This window comes from Drosophila pseudoobscura, chromosome 3, assembly GCF_009870125.1.
Source record: "Drosophila pseudoobscura strain MV-25-SWS-2005 chromosome 3, UCI_Dpse_MV25, whole genome shotgun sequence".
Lineage (NCBI taxonomy): Eukaryota > Metazoa > Arthropoda > Insecta > Diptera > Drosophilidae > Drosophila > Drosophila pseudoobscura.
Genome location: NC_046680.1, coordinates 14,533,501 through 14,557,945, shown reverse-complemented (window position 1 = coordinate 14,557,945; position 24,445 = coordinate 14,533,501). Strand labels below are relative to the sequence as shown.

General features: G+C 46.1%; 1 protein-coding gene across 2 annotated transcripts; it reads left to right on the top strand.

Moving 5' to 3' along the window:
• Nucleotides 1–300: 300 nt before the first annotated feature.
• Dll (homeotic protein distal-less) lies at nucleotides 301–23,927 on the top strand. 2 transcript variants are annotated; one of them, XM_001361171.5, is made up of 7 exons: nucleotides 302–1,270; nucleotides 3,143–3,318; nucleotides 5,345–5,538; nucleotides 21,701–21,842; nucleotides 21,930–22,034; nucleotides 22,116–22,335; nucleotides 22,449–23,927. In XM_001361171.5, the coding sequence occupies exons 1-7, from the start codon at nucleotides 1,140–1,142 to the stop codon at nucleotides 22,465–22,467; spliced, it is 987 nt and encodes a 328-aa protein (XP_001361208.2). In that variant the 5' UTR covers nucleotides 302–1,139; the 3' UTR covers nucleotides 22,468–23,927. The 2 variants fall into 2 exon arrangements, with proteins under 2 accessions (XP_015040113.2, XP_001361208.2); XM_015184627.2 differs by lacking the exon at nucleotides 22,449–23,927 and having other exon boundaries at nucleotides 301–1,270; nucleotides 21,701–22,034; nucleotides 22,116–22,339.
• Nucleotides 23,928–24,445: the final 518 nt, after the last annotated feature.

The following is a 24,445-nucleotide window of genomic DNA, read 5'->3' as shown; positions in this document are numbered from 1 at the left end:
GGCCCTAGACCTAGACAAAAGGCAGAAATGACAGTAAAAACGGCGAGTAAGCAACCCTCCCCAACCCCCGGTGCGACGGGCTTAGTGAGAAAATTGTTGGTATTGGTTTGGCTTCAACACCACCAAACGCACACCGACACCAGGAACCGGTAACGCAACAGACGATTGGCGGCTACGAGCATCAGAACAGCAGCCGTCCCACTCCGGCGCACGTCTAAGCCGAGCCGCTGTGCTGTTCCGCTCGCACACTACAACCACAGGGCGACAAAGCGACAGCGCAAACAAGTCGGGCTCGGCTCGAACAGCGCGCAATCGCGCCGCGGAGGCCTTACTTTGTTCGGAACTTTGTTGGAGGGCAGTTCGTCGTCGGTCGTCGTCCGTTGCTGCAACCTGCTGCTGTCGTTGCTGTCGTTTCCGTCGTTTCCGTCGTCGTAGTCTTTAGCGTCGGATCTAAAAACCGTCTGCACCGAGCCGATCTGAGAAGTGTTCCGATCCGATTCGTCGCGCTGCCGTCGATTGTGATTTGATTTGAGTTGATTTGCTTTGCTTTGCTTTGCTTTGGATTTGAGTTTGAATTCGAAATGCGGCCGTCGCTGTAATCGGGAATACTGAGTGTTAAATCAAAAGCCAGTGCTGAATGAATGCACAGCCCGAAATGATACACAAGCTTCCTCCCCCCATTCATGACCAGTGTGAAAAGTAATCAAAGATATATATAGAGAGAGATCAAGAGAGAGATAAAGAGAGTGCAAAATAGAGTTAAAGTGCTAAAGAAAAGCGGATTGCTACCTCGCAGCTGGAAAAGGATTTACGCGCTCAAAAGTTTAAGAAACAACAACGAACTGAACAGCAATTAAAACTTTGTTTACGTGTAATTAAATTAATCAATCAATCACACACACACACACACACACACACACACACATATATCAACCAATACACACCCATTATCGAGTGTCTAAGATTTCGATTGAAGCCTTGATCGTTCTCAGATTGTATCGAATTTCCTTACCGCGGGTCCAGCCACCAGAAAAGCCTTCAAAATTCTTGATAAAGTGGCCTCAATAGGCGCCAACACGCTCAATTTTACGGACCTAGGGAGCCCCTACGAGGGGCCTCCCAGCACCCCCCAGTCGGGCATGGACGCCCCCGATGCCCCCCACACGCCCAAATACATGGACGGTGGCAACACCGCGGCCAGCGTCACGCCCGGCGTCAACATACCCGGAAAGTCAGCCTTCGTCGAGCTCCAGCAACATGCCGCCGCCGGGTGAGTTTTCAAGGATCGGACTCCTTTTGGGGGCTACGCCATTGTCAGGGAGCTTATCGGAAGCCGAAAGATCTCCTGAGCTAATGTCAAAGAATTGCCCAAAACTCAGTGCAGCATCGAGCCTTTGACTGACTGCCACTCAAAAGACTTGCAACAGACTCTTGCCACATTTCAGTTATCCGAATTCGATCTAATTTGTGTATCATGCACCAACCACACCCTGAAAGGAAACAGAAAAGTTGGGAGTTAGGGCGTTCCCTGGTTAGGCAAATTTAGTTCAGATAAAACCTATAATTTTAATTGCTGGAAGTTGGGGTATGATAAAGATAAAGGTGTTTTAGAATGGAAAAGACATGCATTTTGATGGGAATAAAGTATTTACTATTTTGTATTTTCCTATCAGACTTTTTCTGTATATTTGAGAGCATATACTTGAAATGCCTAGGAAGGGTAAGAAATAAAATAGCTCTGTATTATGAGTACAAGAACCATTAACAGAAGAAGATTTATTGGAAGAGACGAGAAGGGTTCTTTATAGATATGGTATTTATGCTATCATTGTAAATTCCATAATTTATAAATATTTTCTGCCTTCCGCCTTGACTATATTATTTGTGGAGTTTATGAAAGCTTTGCAGTTTAATGAATAGGATGTTGAGGGATCGATCCCTTGTAGAGGTCTCGGCATTATTAGTTTTGATTAAGAAAATCTCTTCAGTTGCACTTTCCGGCGTGCAGTCCATGCTGGTGCCTCGCGACTCGAACGGAAGCCAAAAATAAATTCAATTAAGTTCAGTTGAATCTACTCCCGGCTCTGGCAGTCCATGTGCTAAATAAAGCATGTTTCCCGTAGGGTTCCCAACGCCATCATCATCGTCATAATCGAGGAGGGTAGATACATATGTATGTAGATCCATATATGCAAGTTCAGTAATACTTTTTGGAGTACTGCTGTGCCTACTGCCGCCAATTGTTTTTCCAACGCACGATTCGATTTTTCATTATACATATTTCATTGCATTCCCGGGTTTTTGCGGTTTCTTCCCTCCATGTTCTTCTGTCATTTCTCTGGCTCTGTGCGTGTTTAACTTCTGGGGTTTGGAATGCTTCGCTGGGCTTGGTCTCGGTCCCCAGGAGCTCTATCTTCCAAGTAGCTGCCATGTTGTCCGTTGTTCCTTGTCCGCTTTCCGCGGACCGATGTGCGTTGCGGTTTCAGTTGCGTTTCATTTGGCTTTTTGACCGGCTTCCGCTTCCGTGTTCCGCCGTCCGTGTTCCCGGGCCAAAAGAACATTGAATATTTGATGCAATTCGCTAGGAACCCGAGCATAATGCATGGGAACTCGCTCAACTGTTCCAACCGCCGAGTGTTAACAAAATATTTACGACCAGTATAGGGAAAACTCCAACCGAAACTACAACCAAAACCCAAAACTCTGACACTTGTATTGATTTTTCTTTGATATATTTAACCGCATCAAGTTGGGGCTTTAGTTTTGTTTCGGTGTCTTTTTCCGTTTCTGTTTAAATGAAGTCATGGCAAAAGTTTGTGGTCTCCCTCGTCGGGCCTAATTTTTTGTTGTGAGAGAAAAAGTTTTCGTTTCGACGCTTTTTGCATTAAACATGAAACATTTTAGGCCCTGTTTTTCTGTTTAATTTTTCGTGTGGTTCGTTGTCGGCGACGTTTGAATTTAATAGTGAAAAGTGTAGACAAAACACGCAAACTACATGGAAAAAATAGGGAAAATGGGAAACGTTGATGTGTCCCCGTACACGATTCATTCATCGAGAATATCCTCTGTAGTCCCCGTGTGTACTCTATTTTTACTCAACCATTTATTGATTTTCTTTTTCGACATTTTACTGGTCTTTCAGGTACGGCGGCATACGGAGCACCTACCAGCACTTCGGTCCACAAGGAGGCCAGGACTCAGGATTCCCGAGTCCGCGCAGCGCCCTCGGCTACCCGTTCCCGCCCATGCATCAGAACTCCTACTCCGGCTATCACCTGGGCAGCTATGCCCCGCCCTGCTCCAGTCCGCCCAAGGATGGTAAGTGACCTCCTATCCTTCCATCCTCCCATCCTCCCATCTCTTCTCTACACATAATTTGTGGCCGCCTGCTGGGGCTCTTCTGTTGAGGTCTTTGAGAGATCTCTTGGCAGCTTCCTCTTCTATTTTTTGGCGACACTTCAGCTCGAGAGCGCGACGCCTCTCGAGTGCCATTGTTGTCTTCTTTAGCGGGGTTTTTGTTTGCCCGTTGATCTCAAGATTGACTTGTCTCCATTCAGTCTCCCAAACACACAAACTCTTTAGCGATTTCAGTATTTTACTTCCATCCAGCTTCAATTGCTTGTTGGAAAACAATCTAAAGATAGTTTTGGCAATCTTTGTTTTGGAGTCTCCAAAGACAAAAACAAGTGGTATATCCCAAAGGTTTATAATTTAATTGAATGTTTCATTAAATTTTTCTTGCTCGCGTTGCACGTTTCCTCTTTTTTTTTTTATTTCAGCTTTTCCTTGCTTTAGTATTTTTAGACCTTTTTCTGTTCGACTTTTTTTTTTTGGCAAATGTTGTTCCCAGTCTCAGTCTCTGGCATAATTGCGCGCTTGACTGTGACAATTTGTTGCTGTTTTCATTGTCATTTTGTTGAACAACTTTGTTGCTATTTCGATGCGTTTTGGTTGAGCAGTTTCCATTTTGTGAGTAAAAAGCAATTCACTTTTGTGGCTGCTGGCTGGCTGGCCATTGTGGCTGGAGACAAACAGCAACGCCAACGCCAACGCCACAGTCGGTCCCAGCCTCAGTTCTAGCCTCAGGCCCAGACATTGTCACTCATACGCAACGTGGGCCCAATTAACCTTGAGGCTTCTCTGCTTGCACTTGAAGTTAGCTTCTGGCCTGGTCTGCCACAAGATCTGGGAAAGCAGCTGATCGTTATCTACGTGTCTATATGGCTATAACTATATTCTCCCTGGTGTTCCCTCTGATGATTCAGGAAAGTCCTACTACTCTCTCTCGCTCTCTCGCCTGCCAAACAGTTGTTTGTAATTATAATTGCAGTAATTAGGCTTTCGTTTGGCGTAATTAATTACACCATTCTTTGGCGTAGTTGCCTGATGGATGAATGTGTGGCAGAGAACCGTTGGCCAGGAGCCGGAGCCGGAGCCCGAGCCCGAGCCCATCACTCACACAGATAGAGACACTACACGCACACTAGGGAGCCTGGGCCGGCGCTGAGTAATGGGCCATTGGGTGGTCGACAATGACAATGATTGCTGCCATCTCTGTGGCTCTGTTGCTCTGTTACTCAGTTCCATTTTGTCATTAAGAGTGTGCAGCACGTGCTGGCTGCTCGGGCGCCAAATAAATTCGGCCTACACCAGCGCACAGATACACGGATAAACATACAGAGGCATGGCACACACCTGTAACCATATTTGGCATTTAATAATAGTTCGGCGGCACCGTGTGTGTTAGTTTCGAACAATTAGCAACGTCAACAGTTGGTGCAGCCGCCGCTCATTGAACTTGAGCTCTACGTATCGCCATCACCATCATCATCGTATCATCGTAGAGCTGATGAGGCTGATGATGATGATTTATTCGTACCACAGCACTGCGGAGTGCTTTGAACTTTCAATTCTGCAATTAACTATAATTCGTTGACATTTACAAGTTACTTAACAAATCGATATAGGATTCAGAGCTACAGACATGAGGCCTTTGTTTCTTTTTGTGATTTCTATGGGTTGCCGGCTGCAGGGGCAATTAATTCAGGTCCATAAATGTAACAGTTTCATGCATTCCATTCGACGGGGGAATTTCCTCATAAATATGCATATGGCGCACACAATATACACAAAAAAGGGTTAAGTGTTCTACTCCCCCCAGCATTCTGCAGCATTCTCCCGCTCCACCCAAGCCGGCAGGCCGCCAAGCCGCCCAGCCGCCAAGCCGCCGCTCCATTCTGGCCATAATTTCATAGCCTAATTATAAATTCATCATTGCAAAGTCGCTTGCCATTTACAGAGCCAGCCGACTGACGGTTTCCATTCCTTTGTTCGGTTCTTGCAGACTTTTCCATCTCGGACAAGTGCGAGGAGTCCGGCCTCCGGGTCAACGGCAAGGGGAAGAAGATGCGCAAGCCCCGCACCATCTACAGCTCGCTGCAGCTGCAGCAGCTCAACCGACGGTTCCAGCGCACCCAATACCTGGCCCTGCCCGAGCGAGCCGAGCTGGCGGCGAGTCTGGGCCTCACGCAAACGCAGGTGAGTCCAAATTTATAATCACATTAAGTTTCCGATAATCAATATTCAATCAATTATTACTATCGGCGCCATTCTGCTGAATAATATCCCCTATCTTAGTCAAAGAAAACTTATTGAAATGCACTTTGAGTTGATTTTCTGATTTCATTCTATTGAAGGATGCATACATATGTCCCTCGTGGCTCATTCTATTCTCTAAATGAGTTGATTCTTGATTATAAGTTTCCCCAAATCGGCCACAAACTTTAAATGCTGTTCTGAATCGATATTGCAAGAGCATTCAACGGCAGTAGAATTGCACTTTATTCACCATTTAGTAATACCTATCATATTATTTTGCCCATCCTACAATCCTTCGATAATGGATCTACATATTGTAGATACCTCGCACAATTCCCCTGGCTGTGGCAGCAATCCTTTTAGCCACTATCTCCGCAGGGCTCGCAGTTAGTTAGCATTTTTCAAATTGAATTGTTGACGTGCCTCTAATGTTGACTCACAAACGAGCAAAGACACCAGCCGCAGAGACAACGTTGCAACAATAGCAACAGCGCTTGCCTCCTACGCCTGTGACCCTCTCACTTGACAGCAGACACACACGCACACACACACACACACACACAGATACTCACATAGATACACTCATCCAACATGCAATGTGATGTGCATTTTGTACGTGGATGCATGTGTAATACTACGAGTATTATGCTCTTTCCATTTTGCTGCTCCTCCACGTGTGTCAATGTCAATTCTATGAAAAGTTGTTCTGTGGCTGCTTCTGTTGCTGCTGCTGCCCCTTGTTCTCCAGCATTGTCACAGACAACACCCACCCAAGTCCAATCCCCAGCCCCAATGTACTCCCCCGGGCCCCACTTTTCATTGCTTTTGTTTAATAGTTTTTTCCCATTCGAGCAAGAACAATTCGCACATAAAAACTATGCTAAAGAAGAAGCTAAGGGGAACAAAAAGCTGTGAATGAGTCTCGTTTTTAGAGAAATTTATTGATAGTGGGCGTGGGCTTCCTAATTGAATTAGTGTGCCACAAAAGTTCATGTGCCCAGCCACAGACCGGAGCAGTGGCAGTGCCACAGAGAGAGAGCGAGAGAGAGAGCGAGGGAGAGCGCGCTATGTGGCACCAGAGGGAGAGCCAGAATAATGTTGTAAAGAAAAACTTGTAAAACAAGTTGAAGACGAAGACCCTGTGCCATATCTATGTATGTGTGTGTGTGTGCTGGGGTGTATCTGTGTTGGTTGCGTGGGTGTTGCTCCAGCCGCAAGTTGTTTATCAAGATACATATTTGAATATCTGACAAGAGACAGGGGCAGGGGCAGTGGCAGGGACAGTGGCAGGGGCACGAGCAGGGACAGAGGTAGGGGCAGTCAGTCAGTCTAGAACGGGCGTGCCACACGGCGGCTGTGTAATAAATTCTGCTCCAGAGCTCCCCTTCTACGGCTTGAGTCACCCCCAGAAATGGTCTATAGATACTATATACGTGTATAGCGAGAGGAAAGACGCTGATTTCCCCGAAAGCTGAGACTGTGGCAGCTGTCAATCGAGGCAACTAAACAAATAGCCACGCCCCTAGCGCCTGCAGCGACACAATCAATTTCGGTCTATCTTGGCCTGGCCTTTAAGGGGTTAAGCAGTTGGCCAAAAGCATAAATTTATGACTGCACTTTGGGGTGCTACCAACTTGAGCTACACAGTGCGAAAGATAAGGGGTACACTGGAGCTACAATATTCCTTTGATATTTGGAAAGTTGTCACACTTACACCTGCCATTAGCCACTTGGAATCGATCTCATTTTCTCTCAGTGCAGACGTAGGACCCTGCTTTCGCTTTCCGCAAGGAACACAACTTTTGGGCCGCGTGTTAATTAAAACCGCCCTCGCCATTTGAAGTGGCGGAAGTTTTTTATTGATTTGCCCGGGACCAAGAGCCAGGCCAGGCCAGGCCAAGCCAAAGACCAGCAGCAGGACCTGGAGTAGGAGGCAGGAGCGGCAGCCGAAGCCGGACCCGGCCACGTGGAGTCTAGTGGACAGAGGCTAGTCGAACTCGCCGGGCCCACCACGCCAATGTTTGAGACGTGCAAACAGACCATTGTGCTTGGCCCAAAAGATTTATGCGTTACACAAACAGCAAACAGTTAGCGGACTGCAGCCTTAGCTTAATGGCCTTCAGCCACACGGCCAGAGGGGGGTGCAGCGGCTCAGGGGGGCGGGTTTTTGTTTTCGCGGGGCGTGTTATACAATTCGGTTTCTGTGGCCTGACGGCAGCTTGTCCGGCCTGAAGCCCGGCTCAAGAGACACGTTCTAACACCTGCCAACAACCAGCAACAGCCAGAAGCACAACAAAAGCTGGTCTATATAAAAATATACTACATATATAGTATATATGTATGTAGAATATTATTATAGTATGTTAATATTACCGCTAAAAAAAACTGTGGCACATTGCTTGCTGTTTTACAGCTTTTTTTTATAATTATGGTAATTTTATTATGATTTTTTGCTGTTTCTGCCGCTGCTGCTGTATCTTCAGCCACAAAAAACTCGTTTCCAGTTGCATCTTTCACTCGGCCACTTGCTGTTCGTTTGATTTGAAAGTGCATCCGGTGACTGTTAATGAGCGGCGGACCCCCAGACCCCTGAATATCTCCTCTATGCTCGTGAGTAGGTACCCAACTATAAAAAAAAAACACACACAGATTCAGCAAATAATTAAGTTTCAATTAGAGCAAAATCTTGGCTACTGTTTGCTTCCAGCTCTCCCTCCCCCTCTCCCTGCCTGTTGCCACTTCGCCTAATTGAATAATTACATAGAACGGCTCAAAAACGATTGCCAAAAAGTTTTCAATACCCCCAAAAAAAGAAAAAAAAACAAAAACAAACTGCAAGCTCAAATCTGACAGCGCGAGACAAAAGTGTATGTACAGATACGGATCCCCTTCGACAGGCACCGCTCCTCTGATCTCCATTCCCCCAAAAAGCACAAACAGAAAAAAAAGAAAACCAAAAAATATAAAGAATATAAAGAGGGGTTAACTGAAATATAAAGAATACAAAAATACTTTTAAACTGCGTGTTTATGAGCTCATATCGGCACATTTTGATCTGGTTCCTCGGCCGCAGCTCCGATCCTCTCGAGGAGGGCGCAACAGCCAGAGAAACAGCCACGAAATATTTGTAGGAGGCCACGGCCACGCTGGCTGAAAACAAAGGATTTGGCAGACGAACTGCCAAAACGGCGCTTGTGGGAGCAAAAGGGAACACCATCGCAGCCCAGCAACAAAATGTTGGTAGTGCTGAGAGATAGCAGATGATACAGCAGCTATAATCTGGCATATTTCCAGTGATCTGGCCAGTCTTAAGCTTGAAGATATCCAAGTACACCCCTAGCTAACTTCTACTTGTACCAACTTTTTGCGTTGGGCCCCAGCCTCTGCCGTGGCCTGTCTTCAAAAATCAACAACGCCTGCTTTATGCGCTCGTCTGCAGCTGTCTGTGTGTGTGTGTGTGTGTGTGTGTGTGTATGTGTGTGGGGGGGGGTTGCCGTTGCGATAGCAGTTTTGCGAATCTTTGGGCTTTCGCTGCTGCACGCAGACGCAGACGTCGCCCCAGCCGCAGCCACAGACGCATCGCCCACGGTGCACACCTTCGGTTTGTTGCTTGCCCCGGCTGCTGCGATAAGTCTGCTCCACCCCTAACGTGCAACGTCGTGGCCCATGCTCTGGAACCTCTCAAAGGTCATGGACTCCAAAATAAGAAAGAGAAACCCACAAACAAAAAAATGTACAACAAAAAAATGATATTTCGCTGGAATTTCAGGCCAAATAAAATACTTGTAACGAAATTAAAATTAATTTCCACATCAGCAACAGCAACAAAGAGCAGAGTCAGCGGGAGAGGGGGCGGGAAAAAATAGAGAGAAAAAAAAACTAGCACAACTTGATTTAAATAATACAAGTGTCTAGTTAGTATCAACGACTAAGCGAGAAAAAATGAAAAACTGGCTGACCGCATTTAAATGCTCAGCCACAGAGCCGCAGCCGCTGCCCCCGACCGTGCCCGTGCCAGTGCCCCAGCCCCTGCCCCCGCCCATATCCCAAGCGTCGCTGCTCACGTTCGTTTATGCTGGGGCAGGGGGCCGAAGCAGAGGCACATCGTATATCAGTGATTGCCTGATTTACGCGAGCAATGTCAATTAAATTATGGCACATAATACAATGTAACTTAGTGGAGGCAGCAGCCACACTCACGTCTTAATCGCACGCACATTGCAGCAGCAGCAACAACAGCAACAACGAAACCAGCAACATCGGTGCCCCACCAGCAGCAGCAACAGCAACAGCAGCGGCAACATCGCGCCGCTTCCTTGCCTCCCTATGTCGAAATTTTTGCACCGCCAGCTCTCGTAACAGGAACTTTGAATTAAGTTTGATCAATGCTGATGCTGGTACTACAACAGCGGTAGAGGCAGAGGCAGAGGCAGCTCGGTGGCAGCAGCAGCAGCAGCAGCAGCAGCGACAGCGACGCGACAACAAACAAGTTGCCATTAACAATGATGCATGGCTCGAGAGACAGGCATGGGGCTCGTTTCTCAATTTCTCACCAGGCCTTCTCTCTTCCTCTCTTTCTTTCTCTGTTTCTCTGACCGCATTTGCATTTTGAGGAGAGCTCAATCTAATGCCTGTCAAAAGATACAAGTATTGGGGGATACATGAGAGACAAAAATATATATATATATTCATGTGGTATATGTGGGGATAGATACATAGATATGGGAATACAGTAGTTGGAGATACTCATAGACATGACTTACAGATGCGCTTAGAAATGGGCATAGATAGATAGACGTTTGAGTGCTTACGTGCCGTCTGCACCATCTTGATTAGAGTTGACATAATTCGCAGTCACAGGTAGAGATCAAACACACACAGAGACAGAGATTGACCCACAAAGCGTGCCAAAATGCACAGAAATGAAAGAGAAAACCCTAATGGAAATGGCTGGGGATACGAGAATAACATCTCCAGGCCAGACCCCATCCGATGACCGTTTATAGCTTCCTCTAGCCATTAGCATTTGACCATCAACTCCATTCTCCACAGAGCCCATCAAGTTGCCACACAACTTGTGTATCGGATCGCGGATCCCTGCTGCTGTAAGCGAGTTTTGCGTTTCATTCACAATATTTTTGCAGCTTTCAAAACGTCCAAACTGGTCACAGTCACAGCATCAGCACAGCCAGCCCCATCCGTCAGCGATTCGATCAAAATCATTGCGTACAGAAATGCTCAGGAAATTACAAAATTGGGATAGGGGTACGGGTAGCGAGGCGGAGTAGGAGCCAGCAGGCTAGTGAGTGTTATTAGCCTGGTCAAGTGAGAGTATTCAAATAAATAACATTTTATGATTATTGCGCATAGCTGGAGTGCCAGTGGCCCAGTGGCCACGGCGACACGGCGAAGCGGCGACACGGCGGCTCTATTGGCCAACAATGCGAGTGTAACTCGGGGCTTGAGTGGGCCAAGACCCGGCCAGGCTGGGTTAATTACGGTCTCATTTCGTTGACACACCGCGGAAAGGTAGATGTAGACCCAACCCGACCACACTACACACCAGCCCCAAGGATGCCCCTCTGGTCTGAAGATTTCTCCGATGCGATAATAATAATAATTATTATTTTATTACCCAGACTGCGACTCCGTCATCAGGCTGAACCTCAACTGGTTTCTGGTGCGGTTTCTGAACAGATACATCCGATGACGACGATGATTATGACGATAGGATAAGATAGCCCCGCTCTAGTGGGTGGTTGGTACCCGGTACCCGTCTCATATTATAAGTGGTTCTCAAATTTGCAAATATCGAACGGGCCGAGAGCCACCCCGTTCGCTGCACTTGCTGGCCTTGTAACGGCGCTGCCAATTAGCCGGGCTCGAATATCCTTTCGGGCACCCGGCAACCAGGGCCTTGTACTCTGACACCAATTAATGCGGGATTTGTCTGGAGATAGTTTCGCAGGGGGAGGGCGAGTGCAAAGGGCAGATCGGTCCGGAGTTTCCTTGGAGGTTTTCCCCCCCCACAACGACAGCAACAATAGCAGACAAGCAACTTTTAACGCTTGGTTAACTCTCGGGTCTGTCGCTGTTTTTTTCCACTCTTTTGTTGTTTTCCAGCATTATCATGATCTCGGCTGTGAAAATGCATAGGAAAATGCTGTGTGTAAGCGACAAATAATAGTCAGTTGACCATGATTTCATTTTGCTGACTCGAACCGAGACTGGCTACAGAAAAAAGACAAATAATATTTAAATTACAATCCCCGAACCCCAACAAAAACCAAAACCAAAACGAAACGAAACGAAACCCCTTGAAAAGAATGCGCTTATATAAATTGCACAATTAACCGCCACACTTTTTTGTTAGCGTTTTTCCTCCTAGTTTTGTTTTGTCATTATCTGAACGATGGGATCTGACCACAAAAATGATTTTTACATAGTCGAGAGGGTCGGCGGTCGGCGGTCGGCGGTCGCTTGGGTCTTCACTTAATATCACCTACATCAGATGGATCGGGACCTGGTCGATGGGGGCCCAGGCCTAGGCCCAGGCCCAGGCCCAGCCATGTGGAAAATGGGTTCCTTCAATTGCCCTTTGATGGGACCTCTTCATGGGCAATGGTCACAATTGGGAGCATCTAATTGAGGTCGGGTAATTGAAAGTGCATCGAGTTCCAGGGGAATTCCTGGAGTCGTAGTTCCAGCGGCTAGGGCTGGCTACCTTTCCCAAGCTCTCACCCGCGGCCGGTACTTCCCATACAACACGTGATATCGACTCTCAGGCATTTGATATTCTTTTTTCTGCTTTAAGCAGAATCGCATAAATATTAAACAAGTTTCGGGGTTTTCCCCTGGCAGCTGCAGCTAGCGGAAATCTTTTACGGCTTGGCCAAAAAAGTTAGTCGATCTCTGCCCCTCCCTGCGGCCATCAAAACCCAATGACATAACTAGACAAAGTGCACAACCGATTTTTACTGTCACTCGCTACAAAGCCAAAAAACTAAATTAAAATATGACTAATATTTTGCAGTGACTGTGAAAAGCGCTTAAGACATACACTGAAAGTACAGCAGCCCCAGCAGCGCTGACTAACCCAAGTCTTGCCTCAAAAACAGTCCAGCTTTTTGGGGGAATGAGGCTTGGGATACTCTCGGAAATGTGTGATGGCTGTACATGGCTGTAGTACTCGATATACTAATCATTCTGTGGCTGTTCTGACAGCTTGGAAGCCCTTCATTGTCTGCCGTGCAACGTTCTGGTGAAAGCCGTAGTACCCTCTACAAGGGTATATTCAGCTGTACGAGGAGTACACGTATATACATAGTATGTTTATACTTATTTTCGTACACGCCCCTCCGTCCGCCCCTTGGGCAACCACTACATACTTGAAATTGCACTTGTTGTTGCCGTTGCCGTTGTCGTTGTCGTCATGAGTCGCCGTTGTTGTTGTTGTGTTGTATCTGTATCTGCTAGAATCTCACCTTGACAACGTCTGATCAAATGCTGCCGCCGATTTATTGTTGAACAATTTTCGTACGTCAGCTGCTGCTGCTGCTGCTGCTGTTGTATCACTTATTTTGTTTTTGTTTTTGTTTTCATCATAACTTTTCTGCCGCTGCAGTCGCTGATGGATTACAAAACTTGAACTGAGTCAGTGTTTCAGCCGCGGAGCAGCACCGAATTAGAATTACAAAATTTCAAGGCTTTGCAGGTGAATCAAAAATGCGAAAATCTCTGTCTCAGCCCGAGTCGCATTCGCATTCGCATTCGCAGTCGAAGTCTCAGCCCGAGTCGCATTCACAATCGCATTCACATTGCATGCCAGTCAGTCAGAAAACAAAAAAAAAAACTTTAAACGCTGCTTTGGGGCGTTTTTTCAGTTTTTATACCCTCTGTACTCGAAGGGTACACTGTAGGGGTATACTGTATTCGGAGACCACCTAGTGTCTATCTGTATAGAAATACAGATAGTCCTGGTAGACATTCACCAGCTCCCCGGATAGTTCGCTTTTATTGGATCTCCTTCCGCAGTGTGGACCTTATGATTAGCGGGTATCTTTTAGTCGGAATACCAATTGCTAGTTTCAGTTTTCAGCCTGTCCGCTGGCTGCCGTTGTTCGGGTTTGTTTCAATAGTTCACAGCGCGCTGTGTTAGCTGAACATGGGAACAGTTTCCGGATTTGACAACGACAATTTGTTGCACAATTGCTGGCCGAGAACAAGCAAAAACAAACGCTTTAAGAAGTCCGAGTCCGAATCCGATGCCGATGCCGGGATCGAGGCTTGTCAATAGCTGCAGGCCGGATGAGCGTCATCTCAGCCCATTCTCATAGGTTCCCTCCTCCCTTCTACCTCCTGTCAGCCCGAACCACCTCGACCAGGCCTCTTTAATTGTTTCTGTGAATACGCATGCTGGAAATGGCAAATCGAGGCATTTCTCTCTGGCCTGCTAAGCACTAATTGAGTTAGTATAATGCTCGATTTGTCCTTGGCTGTGGCTAACTTTGGCAGTTGGCATGCGGCTGCACTTGTCGCTCGTTTTAGCCAGAATCTCAGCTGAGTTGAGGTCTGCCCAGGCCTCAGTCTCCCTCTCTCTCCCTCTCTGCCTCAGGATCCGTTACCAATCTCAACCGGCTAACAACATAATTAATATGATTTTAATTTGAGCTCATCTCAAAAACTTGACTGAAAGCTGGTGAAATGCGGCGCTCAGCGATTGAGCAATCATCGCACAGAACTGGCTCTACAGACAATGTCTATATAGAAATTAGATCAATATCTTTATTTATATACTTATAGTATATATCGATGGCTGCAGAAATCGCTTGGCTCCTCGTTGGCGTTTCTCATTAACAGCAACGCTGGCCAGCGATCGCATCGCGATGCCTTCTTTCCAGTCCAGTCCAGTCCAATCCAAGAGCAAGAGCAAGACCAAGACCAAGTCTGAGCATCCAGCGCTACGTTAATTGCTATTAGAGTGGCTATAGAATGGGGAGGGGGATATGGTGGGGACGTGGATCTTCTTATATAAACATCAGCTGCTATTCCAGTGGCAGTGGCAGTGGCTGTTGCCGGTTGCCTCTTAGCCATCGTCTGGCCTTGCTTAATTGCATATTTATTGTTTATTAAGCAGAGTTTTTCCACCGCCGGCGGAGCATCATAACTGGCCAACTCTTCCATGCACCCTCCCGACTCTGTTGCCAATCTACCATCTACCATCTCCTGCTTTTCCCTCATCCCATTCACTTTTTTACGCACTGCCTATATATGCATAAATTAATGAATCTAGCCAAGATCTCAGCCAGCTTCATTCATGGCATTGGCGACTCTATCTATGTACTCTTCTTGCCCCTTTCCCCTTTCCCCTTGCCGCTTTCCACGGACTTCATTGATAAAGATCAATGGCATAGCTGGGACATGGCTGCATGCTGCCCCCGGGGGAATAGCTCGCAGAGAGCACTGGCTGTGACCCAAAAATGGTCATCAGAATCGGACGGCATACTTTGGCTCTCCAATGAGCACCACTGAGCCCCACTGAGCCCCAGTGAACTTTCGCTATGCAGGAATCCATATAAACCCATACAAATGAGCCATTAATTTGTTTGAGCAGCTAGGGCTGCGATGGTGTACGGTAGCTGCCCCACGTGCGTGCCGCCACAAACGAGCGGCTGCCACAAGTCCCGCGGGGTCAAAGCTGCAGCCTATCCACGTGTTTCAACTTTGAACGAAGCTGCTGCTGCTGATGATGCTGCCGCATCGATTTGCTTTCAATTTGTTTGGCGGCGACTCAGTCCAAGCCAGCCCGGGCCTGAAGTGGAGTCGACCGGACCGGATCGGACTGCACTCGGGGCTCGGGCAGTGTTAACGTGCGTTCATTTCGAGCTGGAGTTGGAGTCGGGGCTCTAGCTCAAGCTGTAGCTGGAGCTTGGAGCTGGGTAGCAGATTCAAGGCGGTGTTGCGTTGTTGGCCTTGAAGCCTTTGAGCGTTTTTTGTCGAAACTCTGTTGCGGCTGCCGCTGCCTGCCGCTTTCCTTTCTACCGTTTTTTCTTAAGGTTTTTTTTTTGGGAAGGCGTTGCCCAAAACAGCCCGCAACGATTTTATTTGGAAATCACTTTGGTTGCACCTCTCTGGACTTGGCCAGGGCCCGGGCGAAGGTTTCTGTTTGCTCAGTTTGCTCTCCCTCATGCTGTCTCTTACTCCACTGATGTATCTCCCTCCCTCATTCGGCTCAGGCTGCTAACAAGAACGAAAGACTTAAGCAGCGAACTTGAACTGACTTTTTAGCATGTGGCTTTGGCTTTAATGAGCTGAAAGTCGACGCTGAAGTTGAGGCTGAGGCTGAGGCTGGAGCTTAGGTTGGGGCAGAGTGTGCGTGACACTTGACTCTAGGGCAGGTCCGAGCTGGGACAGGGACAGGGGCAGGGGCACACGGGAAACACAAAAACCTTTTCAAAAGAAAAGTTTTTTTTTTTTGTATTTTGTTCCTTTTTTTTTTAGTTTTTGCCACGACATGGCATTGTTGTATGTGTTTCGAAGTCATTGCCTGCCTCGAGGCGATTGTTGTTGCTGCTGCTCGCTGCATTCAAAATTATAAACAAATTTCTGTTGTTGCTGCTGTTGCCGTACGCTCCACGTATAACAACAAACAATCGCATGCAATGAACAAATTTTCCAAGCACAATGAAAAACGCCACCGACAGCAGCCAACAGCCAGCAGCAGCCAGCAGCAGCAAAAGCAGCTACAATGAGGAGAGTTTATAATAACAATAATAAAATGAAAATGCTACGGCCGGCAAGTTGCGTAATCCGTCAACCATGGCAGTCAAAAGAGAATAGAGAGGGGGGGCCGGGCGGGGGAGGAAGCGAGACACAGACAGTGGCAAGTAGAAGAGGCAGCAACAGATACTGAGGAAGACACAGCTTGTTTATATGGCATGGAGGATGAAAGGGGTGGGAGCTGGGCTGAGATCTACTTGGGGTGGCCTTTCAGCACACGCAACAATTGCTGTTGTTGCAGCAGCAGCAGCAACAGCACCGGCACCGGCAATCTAAAATTTGCAATCGTTTTGCTCCAAAGATATATATACTTTAAATGCGTTTTTTTTCCGTTTATTTGGTTGGCTTTTACTTTTTTTCGGTGCCTGTTGAGCGATAAAAATCAGGCATAAACATGAGTTAACCAAAAATCAAAAGTGCCACGAGGCTGCTGCTGCTTTTATGAATGACTGACTGAGTGACTGACCGACTGACGGACCGCGGACGACGGACGGCAGACGACGAGTGAGTTATACTGCCCGAAAGCACTTGTTGCGCCAACAAACTTGTATGGGCAGCTTCAACAACTACCAAACAAAAAACTCTACAACAGCAGATTCAACAACCACAATAACAGCAGTTTAAACACGAACAAAGACTGTAGTTTCAACAACAAATGCCAGAAAAGAGCGGTTTCAACAACAGAAACAACATATTTTCCAAACAAAATTACAACAACAACTACAACTAGATTTGAAACAACAGAAACAAGAACAAAAGTTTCAACAACAAGAAATGCAACTCCAAAGGCACCAACAACAATAAAAACAACAAATGTTCCTTCAACTACAACAGCACTTGCACCAGCAACAACAACGCTACCTGCCATCACCGGCTATTGACGAAACAACTTCAGCGACAAGATCATAAATCAAAATTTTTATTTTATTTTCGCGCAGACCCAACTCCCTCAATCTCTCTCTCTCCCCCTCACTTCCTCTCGCACTCACGCTCTATCTGTTTTTTTGAATTTTTATGAATTTCGTGATTTTTTCATAGCTTTTTTTCTGCATAAATTAAAAACTGCCGCGCGAGTTGCGCGCGTTTTGCTGGCGATTGCAGTGCGATTACAACCGTTTGGCCAGCTGGCGCGTGCTGGAAGCGTCTCAGAGGAAAGTTGTTGGCCATTAAAGTTAATAGAGAGGCAGGTGGAGAGCAGGTAGAGCCAGAAGTTAAACGAAAGTGATCGCGGGCTGTGATCATCTAACACATCAAACGTGGGGCGTGAGCGGGATGCAACTTTCAGGTCCGGAAAGAAGTTAAATCTGCTACAATTGGCGCCTGCTGATCGGGCATCGATCGGAATCGGTGAATCGGAGCATCGACTAATCCGCCTGCGGCCCATTAATCAACGGCTAAGACAATGCCCATGGCTCTGGCCGGGCCGTAATTCAAAGCCGCCGCTGAAAGAAGCCGCCGAAAATTGTTTTTCATGTTAACCGCTTTGGCCAGCAAATTGAAATTTCTCGCACCAAAAATGTGCAGCAAAAATGCTAAAATCTTGTTGCACGGAATTTATGAATGAAAACCAAGGCAGCAGCAGGGCCAGTAGCAGCAGCAACATCAACAGCGGGGTCAACATCAGCAAACATAACAAGCAACAAGCTGAGAACAATGAGGGGAAAACTCTGTTTGGTGGCCATAAATTTGTGGCAACAAAACTGAGACCATTTCATGCCTCGCCATTTGCTCTTGCCACTGCTGTGTTTGTTGCCTTTGTTGTTGCTGCCGCTGCTGCTGTGTTGTCGCTCGCCGGGAAAAGCTATAAACATTTTTGTTGCTTTTTAGCCAGACATCCACCGCGGGTCGAAGTGGAAATGCATTTGCTTGAGCAAGCCATCAAGAAGGAACCACAGATACTCTAGAATGTCGGAAAGGAAGATGGACTCTTACGTGGATATTCAAATCTCAGCTTGGGTCAAAGATGTGCAGAAATCCGCAACACTCGTATCTGAAGGCCATCCAGTGGCTTCACCATCCGAAGCTACCCTTTTCCAGCCAGAGAGTATCGGACATTATCCCATGGCTTGTTTTTGGGGCGTTGGGGCTGTCATTAAGCCCAGGCATCCGTGTCCAAGTCCCTGTCCAGGGCTGTCTTCGCCGTTTGCTTAGTGCAAATAAAGCCGTACGTTTTTCGGCAGTGGGAGGAGTTCCCCCATATTTATGGTTTGGCAAGGGGCGTGCAGCTCGTTGGGCGGTGATTTATCAGGGAAAAGCTGTGAAATGTTTCCTAGGAATATGAAAACCTTTTCGCCCGGCTCTCCCACACAAATCAATCGATGGCCGAATGGAGGCCAGATGAAGTTATTAGAGCTTTCTGAGCAATTGGCTTATCGGTTTCCCACGTTTTAAATGCTCAACTGTCAAATGAATTAGAGTCGGTCTCGAGAGGGGCGGAGTGCCTGGGGTTGGGGACACATTTGGCAATGCCCGACGAAACCAGTTAACAGCCACGCAGGTGTCTCCCTCTCCCTCTCACTCTCCATCCCCCCCCCCCCCCCTCTCTCTCTCTCCGTTTCTATCTGTATCTTTTGTGAGTAAGTTTTATCGCTCGAACGGCAAGTGTTCACAATTAGAAAGCCCACAACAGTCAGCGGCAGTGGCAGCAGCCCCAAGTGGTGTCCACTCTTCGCCTTGCCCCAGCATCATCTGTGCTCCATCATCATCATCATCATCATCATCATAGTCGTCGTCATTGTGATCGTCATCGTATTTTACAGTCCACTTCCACTTGGCTGGAACTGTGGCTGAAACACTGGCTGAAGGAGAAGCGCGTTCCCGTCGTCATAAAACTCATCTGTAATCTGCCTCCAACTCGAGGTCCGACTCTGTCTCGGGCTGGAGCTCCGAGTCGGACTCTTGGCTAGCTCTAGCCAGCCATCAATTCTGCGTTTGACTGCATAAATTATATGGCAAGTGACATATTGCGGAAGTGATCAAGCAAGTGTCTGACCATCTGACCAGTCGCTCGAAGTGGGTTAAAAGGATAATGCCACAGAGACGACTTCGATCTGTTGTCTGCGGCTGCTGCTGCTGTTGCTGTGCTGCTGCTGCTGTTGTGGCTGCCTCAAGTTGACACAGTGACATGCTAATTTCTTGCTGCTTTTTGCCATATTTGTTCATATGAAAGTGGTACAAATTCAGAGAGAGAGAGAGAGAGACACAAGTACCCAGACGGTGGGACACCATAAGGCTGATTGACATTTGACAGACTGTCTGAGATCCCAAAGACACTTTTACTCTCATGCGAACTCTTCTTTCCCCCCTCTATATTTTGCACTGCTTCGTTGTTTCGCAGGGGAACTTGTTGAGTTGATATTTCATGTACGATTTCGTGTATATCTCGTTTGTCTATCCATTTGTATTTATATAGATGTATGTTTTTGAGAGTTTGCTTAAGCTGACAATTGAGAGGCTGTTGGCCATTAGTTTTGACATTTGCTTAACTTCATTTTTGCGCAAAACGATGAACAGCAAACCAGAAATACATCATAAATAGACAGAAGTTTGATGTTTAATATGGAAACATTTGTGGGGATACTACAGTTAATTGTGCCCACAAGTACAAGCAGGTACAGTTTTTTGGGGACTGTTGCTGTTGCTGTAAGGAGAACCTCGACAATATTTGATCATTGAGCGCAGATTTTTCGCTTGGCCTCCCTTGCGTAACAGCTATACAATATATCGTACGAGTTTCTGTGCAAAGGTACACCCAGAAAGGTACCTTTTTTGTGTGTATCCATAGTCTATTACCAAGTTCATGCCTTTATCTAAAACCAGCAGCGATCAAGGCTCTTCTTTGGCTTTCTTGTGGCATGTCTAGATCTGACTGTAGTTCAAGTGTTTTTCCAGTAATTGAAAATATCTCTAAATTTGTTTAACCCCCAGCCGAGACTCACAAAATGCTTCTCGCTTGATTGACCATTTAAATGAAATGGAAATGAAAATTTTACTTGTGGATTTCGGCTACCGTTCGACGTCAAGGCTGGGTACGGGAACGGGGCTGGGGTTGGGGCTGGGGCTGGGGATGCCAATGTCAATGATCCGACAATTGATTACCTCAGCCCCATCAGGCATCAGACAACAGACAATTCTGGTAGCTATCGGCTAATTGAAATCGATGGCCCAGGCACAGATACAAATACAAGCACAAACTCATAGCGGAATGCACATAAAAGCCGAGTCTCCTCAAACTGTTTTTATGGGCAAAAAAACCTAAAAAAAAAAAACATGAGCCAAGTCAGTGAAATTTGCCAAACGCTGAAAAAAAGCTGAGCTTGGAGCGGCGCTACAAAAATCCAACCAACCGCGAAGAACGACCTTGAGCAAGTCTGGCCTGGCAAGTTTATATAGCTGTATCTATCTACATGCATAGATATAGATAGAGTAGATACGGATACGGGTACATGTGTATGGGGTATGGCACAGTGTGGACGGACGCCATGCAAGATTGCAGGCTGCAGATACAGTTAAGAGTGCGCATAAATAGCATTAGATACGCGTCGTTTTGGCCTGATGCCTGCATCTATATTTAAACACACTCACCCGCAGATACTTCTACTTGAGTCACAGTCAGCTACAGATTCCGACTCAGGCAGAGCTTCACTGTGGGATATCTTGGGGCTGGCTTTCAAAAAAGTGAAGTGCTCTGGCAGCGACTCACAGCTCAGCGCACAATTAGTTCTACGAGCAGCTGGAGCTGAATCTGAAGCTGAAGCTCGAAAATGAAAACTGAAAGTATCTGCGAGATACATTTTGGCTGCTGGCTCAAGTGCTGCTGCTTTGCATTTGCCCAACAAAGATACAAGTTTCTCAAATGATGAAATACACTCGATTAAGACATGTGTTAGACTCTCGTATCTCGTAGATACTTTTATGTGTGTCGCACGCTGCCAAAAACTATAGTTTATAGAGCCATTTTCCTGCCAGCTGCTTTTCACGACCATTCACTCTTAATTTTATATGAAAAGCTGTTTGAAAAGCAGCCATAAGCCACCTTCCCACATATGTATCTATCTCTAGTTGTAGCTGTATCTCAGCCTGCATCTCTGTATGTCTCTGTATCTATTACTCGGGTTCTGCTCTGGCTAAGGATGCTGTCGATCCGCATTAGCTCAAACTACTAGGCATAGACAATTTCATTTGCATTTGCATTTATCGCTATTCACACGCCGATCAAATAAAGTGCGACTCATGCTGACTTCGACACTCACCATTCGGCGCCTAATTAGCGATGACTCTCTGGCCGTGCCTCATAATGATCAAGTGTTTTTCCCTGTTGCAGGTGAAAATCTGGTTCCAGAACCGCCGCTCCAAGTACAAAAAGATGATGAAGGCGGCCCAGGGTCCGGGCACCAACAGCGGCATGCCTCTGGGCGGAGGTGGACCCAATCCTGGTCAGCATAGTCCCAATCAAATGCACAGTGGTGAGTCGCCAGAACCCCCGAACACCTATCCCCATACCCAAAGGGATCCAGGAACTAAAGGATCTCCTATTGCATCTGTTCTTTCAGGCGGTAATAACGGCGGCGGCTCGAACAGCGGCTCCCCCTCACATTATCTACCTCCCGGACACAGTCCAACGCCATCGAGTACGCCCGTGTCCGAGCTATCACCTGGTAAGTGGGATCTGCTTGATGCCTCTACTCCGCTTCCACTTGGCTATATCCCTGTGTTATTTCCTCCTTTCCCTCCCTTAGAATTCCCCCCAACGGGTCTCAGTCCGCCAACGCAAGCACCGTGGGACCAGAAACCCCACTGGATCGACCACAAGCCGCCACCGCAAATGACGCCGCAGCCACCTCATCCAGCGGCGGCAGCGCCACATCCGCAGTCGCACCACCACAACCCGCCACCCCAAATGGGTGGCTACGTGCCCCAGTATTGGTATCAGCCCGAGACGAATCCATCATTACTAACGTGAGTTTAAAGACCACAATTACGATAGCCACCCCAACCATATCCTGAAGAGACACTCTAGAACGAACCTAACCAACTCCTCTGCTACCTTTTCTGCTCTCTGCAATCCACAGCGTTTGGCCGGCGGTCTAACAGCATCCGAGCACGCTGCCCTCGGCTGCCTGGATGCAGCATCATCACCACCACCACCAGCAGCAGCAGCAGCACCAGTCGCATCTCCACCAATCCTGCCCAGACTTGGATATGCAGCAGCACCAGCTGCAACTAGGCCTCCAGCAGCATCGGCAGGACTATGCCAGCGGGCCGCTGGGTGGTGGCGTGGGCGGGACAGTGCATCACACAATATCTTAGCCAATAACAAAACCATGATAGCAACCTGTAAAATATCCATGAAACTATTGACAAAACCCAACAAACGAAGAGAGGAAAACTTAAGAGCTAAAGCAAGAATTTTGTACATTTTAAAAATACTATAAATATGTTTACCAACGTGAATAAAGTCGTTCTAAACTTTAGTCTAGCTACTATCTAAAACACACAAACACAAAATCTATAAAAAAAAAGAAACACAACTTAAAAAACATTCCTCAAGAGAAACACAAACAAAAACACAGAAGCAAGTATGAAACGTGTCCTTTAATTTTGTTTAATTTAGCAAATTAACTTATGTATAAACCTATCTATATATGAAACAAACAACAAAACATAAACTACATACTATATATAGTGAGCAAAAGCAACAAAATACAAAAGCATAAAAAAGTAAATCGTAAATAAAAATCAAATGAAATGAAAAAATCAGCTGTTGATCTTAAGAGTTTCTTTCGAAATATTTTGTTCTTGTGTAGAAAATTCGAAATAACGAGCAACAAAAATCAGTAAAATCAGATCTCAAATGCAAGAAGAATTCCCCTGGATTCTCTTAATAATTTTTGTTCGTAGTTTCGCAATCTTGTTTCTTTGACCCCCACACAGCACTCGGAAGAGGACCCATGCCCATCCTTAGAGAAAAGAATCGATTTCGTTCACTTAATGTGCAATAATAATATTACTTACCAAGTCTTGCCCCCTTTTCTCTCTTTTTTTCTGGTAGTCTCGCACCCAAAAACTTCTTGAATTGTATTTATTGTATTGTACATTTTTGTATAGACCCCAATTGAATCGCCAATCTAATCTTTTGGCAGATGAAAGATCTGCCATCTCTCCATCTCAATCGGAATGAAAATAAAAAATATGGAAATGGGAATATGAATGCTCTTTCTTAAATGCGATTCGATTCGATTTTGAGCTTGCTGTAGCTGTAATTATGGATTAGTTTTAGTTTTAGTTGTAGTTTATGAACGGTAATTAGTACGTGTGTTTCACTCTAGTTTATTTAATTTATACCAACAGCAAAAACCAGAATTAATTCATAAATAATTGATAGTTTAACATTTAAAGTGCGTGCGTGTGTGTAGATAATGTATGTGTGTATGTGTGCATTTGAGTGTGTGTGATTGAATTGTAAACTATTAAATGATAAAGAAACAATAATTAAACAGTGAAATAAAACAAAACTACGTTTCAGAAAATACAAAAAAAAAACCCAAATTCATAGAAAAACTGAAAGGAACAAAAATATAAAAATCATGTGCTAGCATTTAATTAATTAGTTTTAATCTAGAAAATGGCAAAAAATAATGGTAAAGCCTAGCGATTCGTTTGCCCCTCCCGACCTCTATCCCCACTCCTTCCCTCTTAGTTTTAAGTAATTAAAGTAATTCTAAAATCCAATCAAACAAATGAAAATAAACCAGAAAAATCCAATAAAAAAATAAAGAAAATTTTAATAATCTGAAAATTATTGTTGAAAACGTGGGCAGGGGGAAGAAGGCCACTTTCAGGGACATTGGCTGCCGTTTAAGAGGACAGAGGACAGAGGAGCAGGGGAAGATGCCGCACATTAATGCATTACACTTGAAAAAGTTAAGTGGCATTCAACGGACGAGCGAGTATCTGTGTGAGCACGTGTAACGGTGTGAGGGTGTGTGTGAGTGCGGAAGGAAGCGTGAAAATCTGTTCCATTAATCATAAAAGAGCGAAACAGGATATGCTTGAGGCTGGCAGGCTT

Coding starts and splice junctions, on each gene's coding strand:
- Dll (XM_015184627.2), top strand. CDS start 1,140: ATGGACGCCCCCGATGCCCCCCACACGCCCAAATACATGGACGGTGGC. Junction 3,319..5,344: donor CTCCAGTCCGCCCAAGGATG/GTAAGTGACCTC, acceptor CGGTTCTTGCAG/ACTTTTCCATCTCGGACAAG. Junction 22,035..22,115: donor CGTGTCCGAGCTATCACCTG/GTAAGTGGGATC, acceptor TCCCTCCCTTAG/AATTCCCCCCAACGGGTCTC.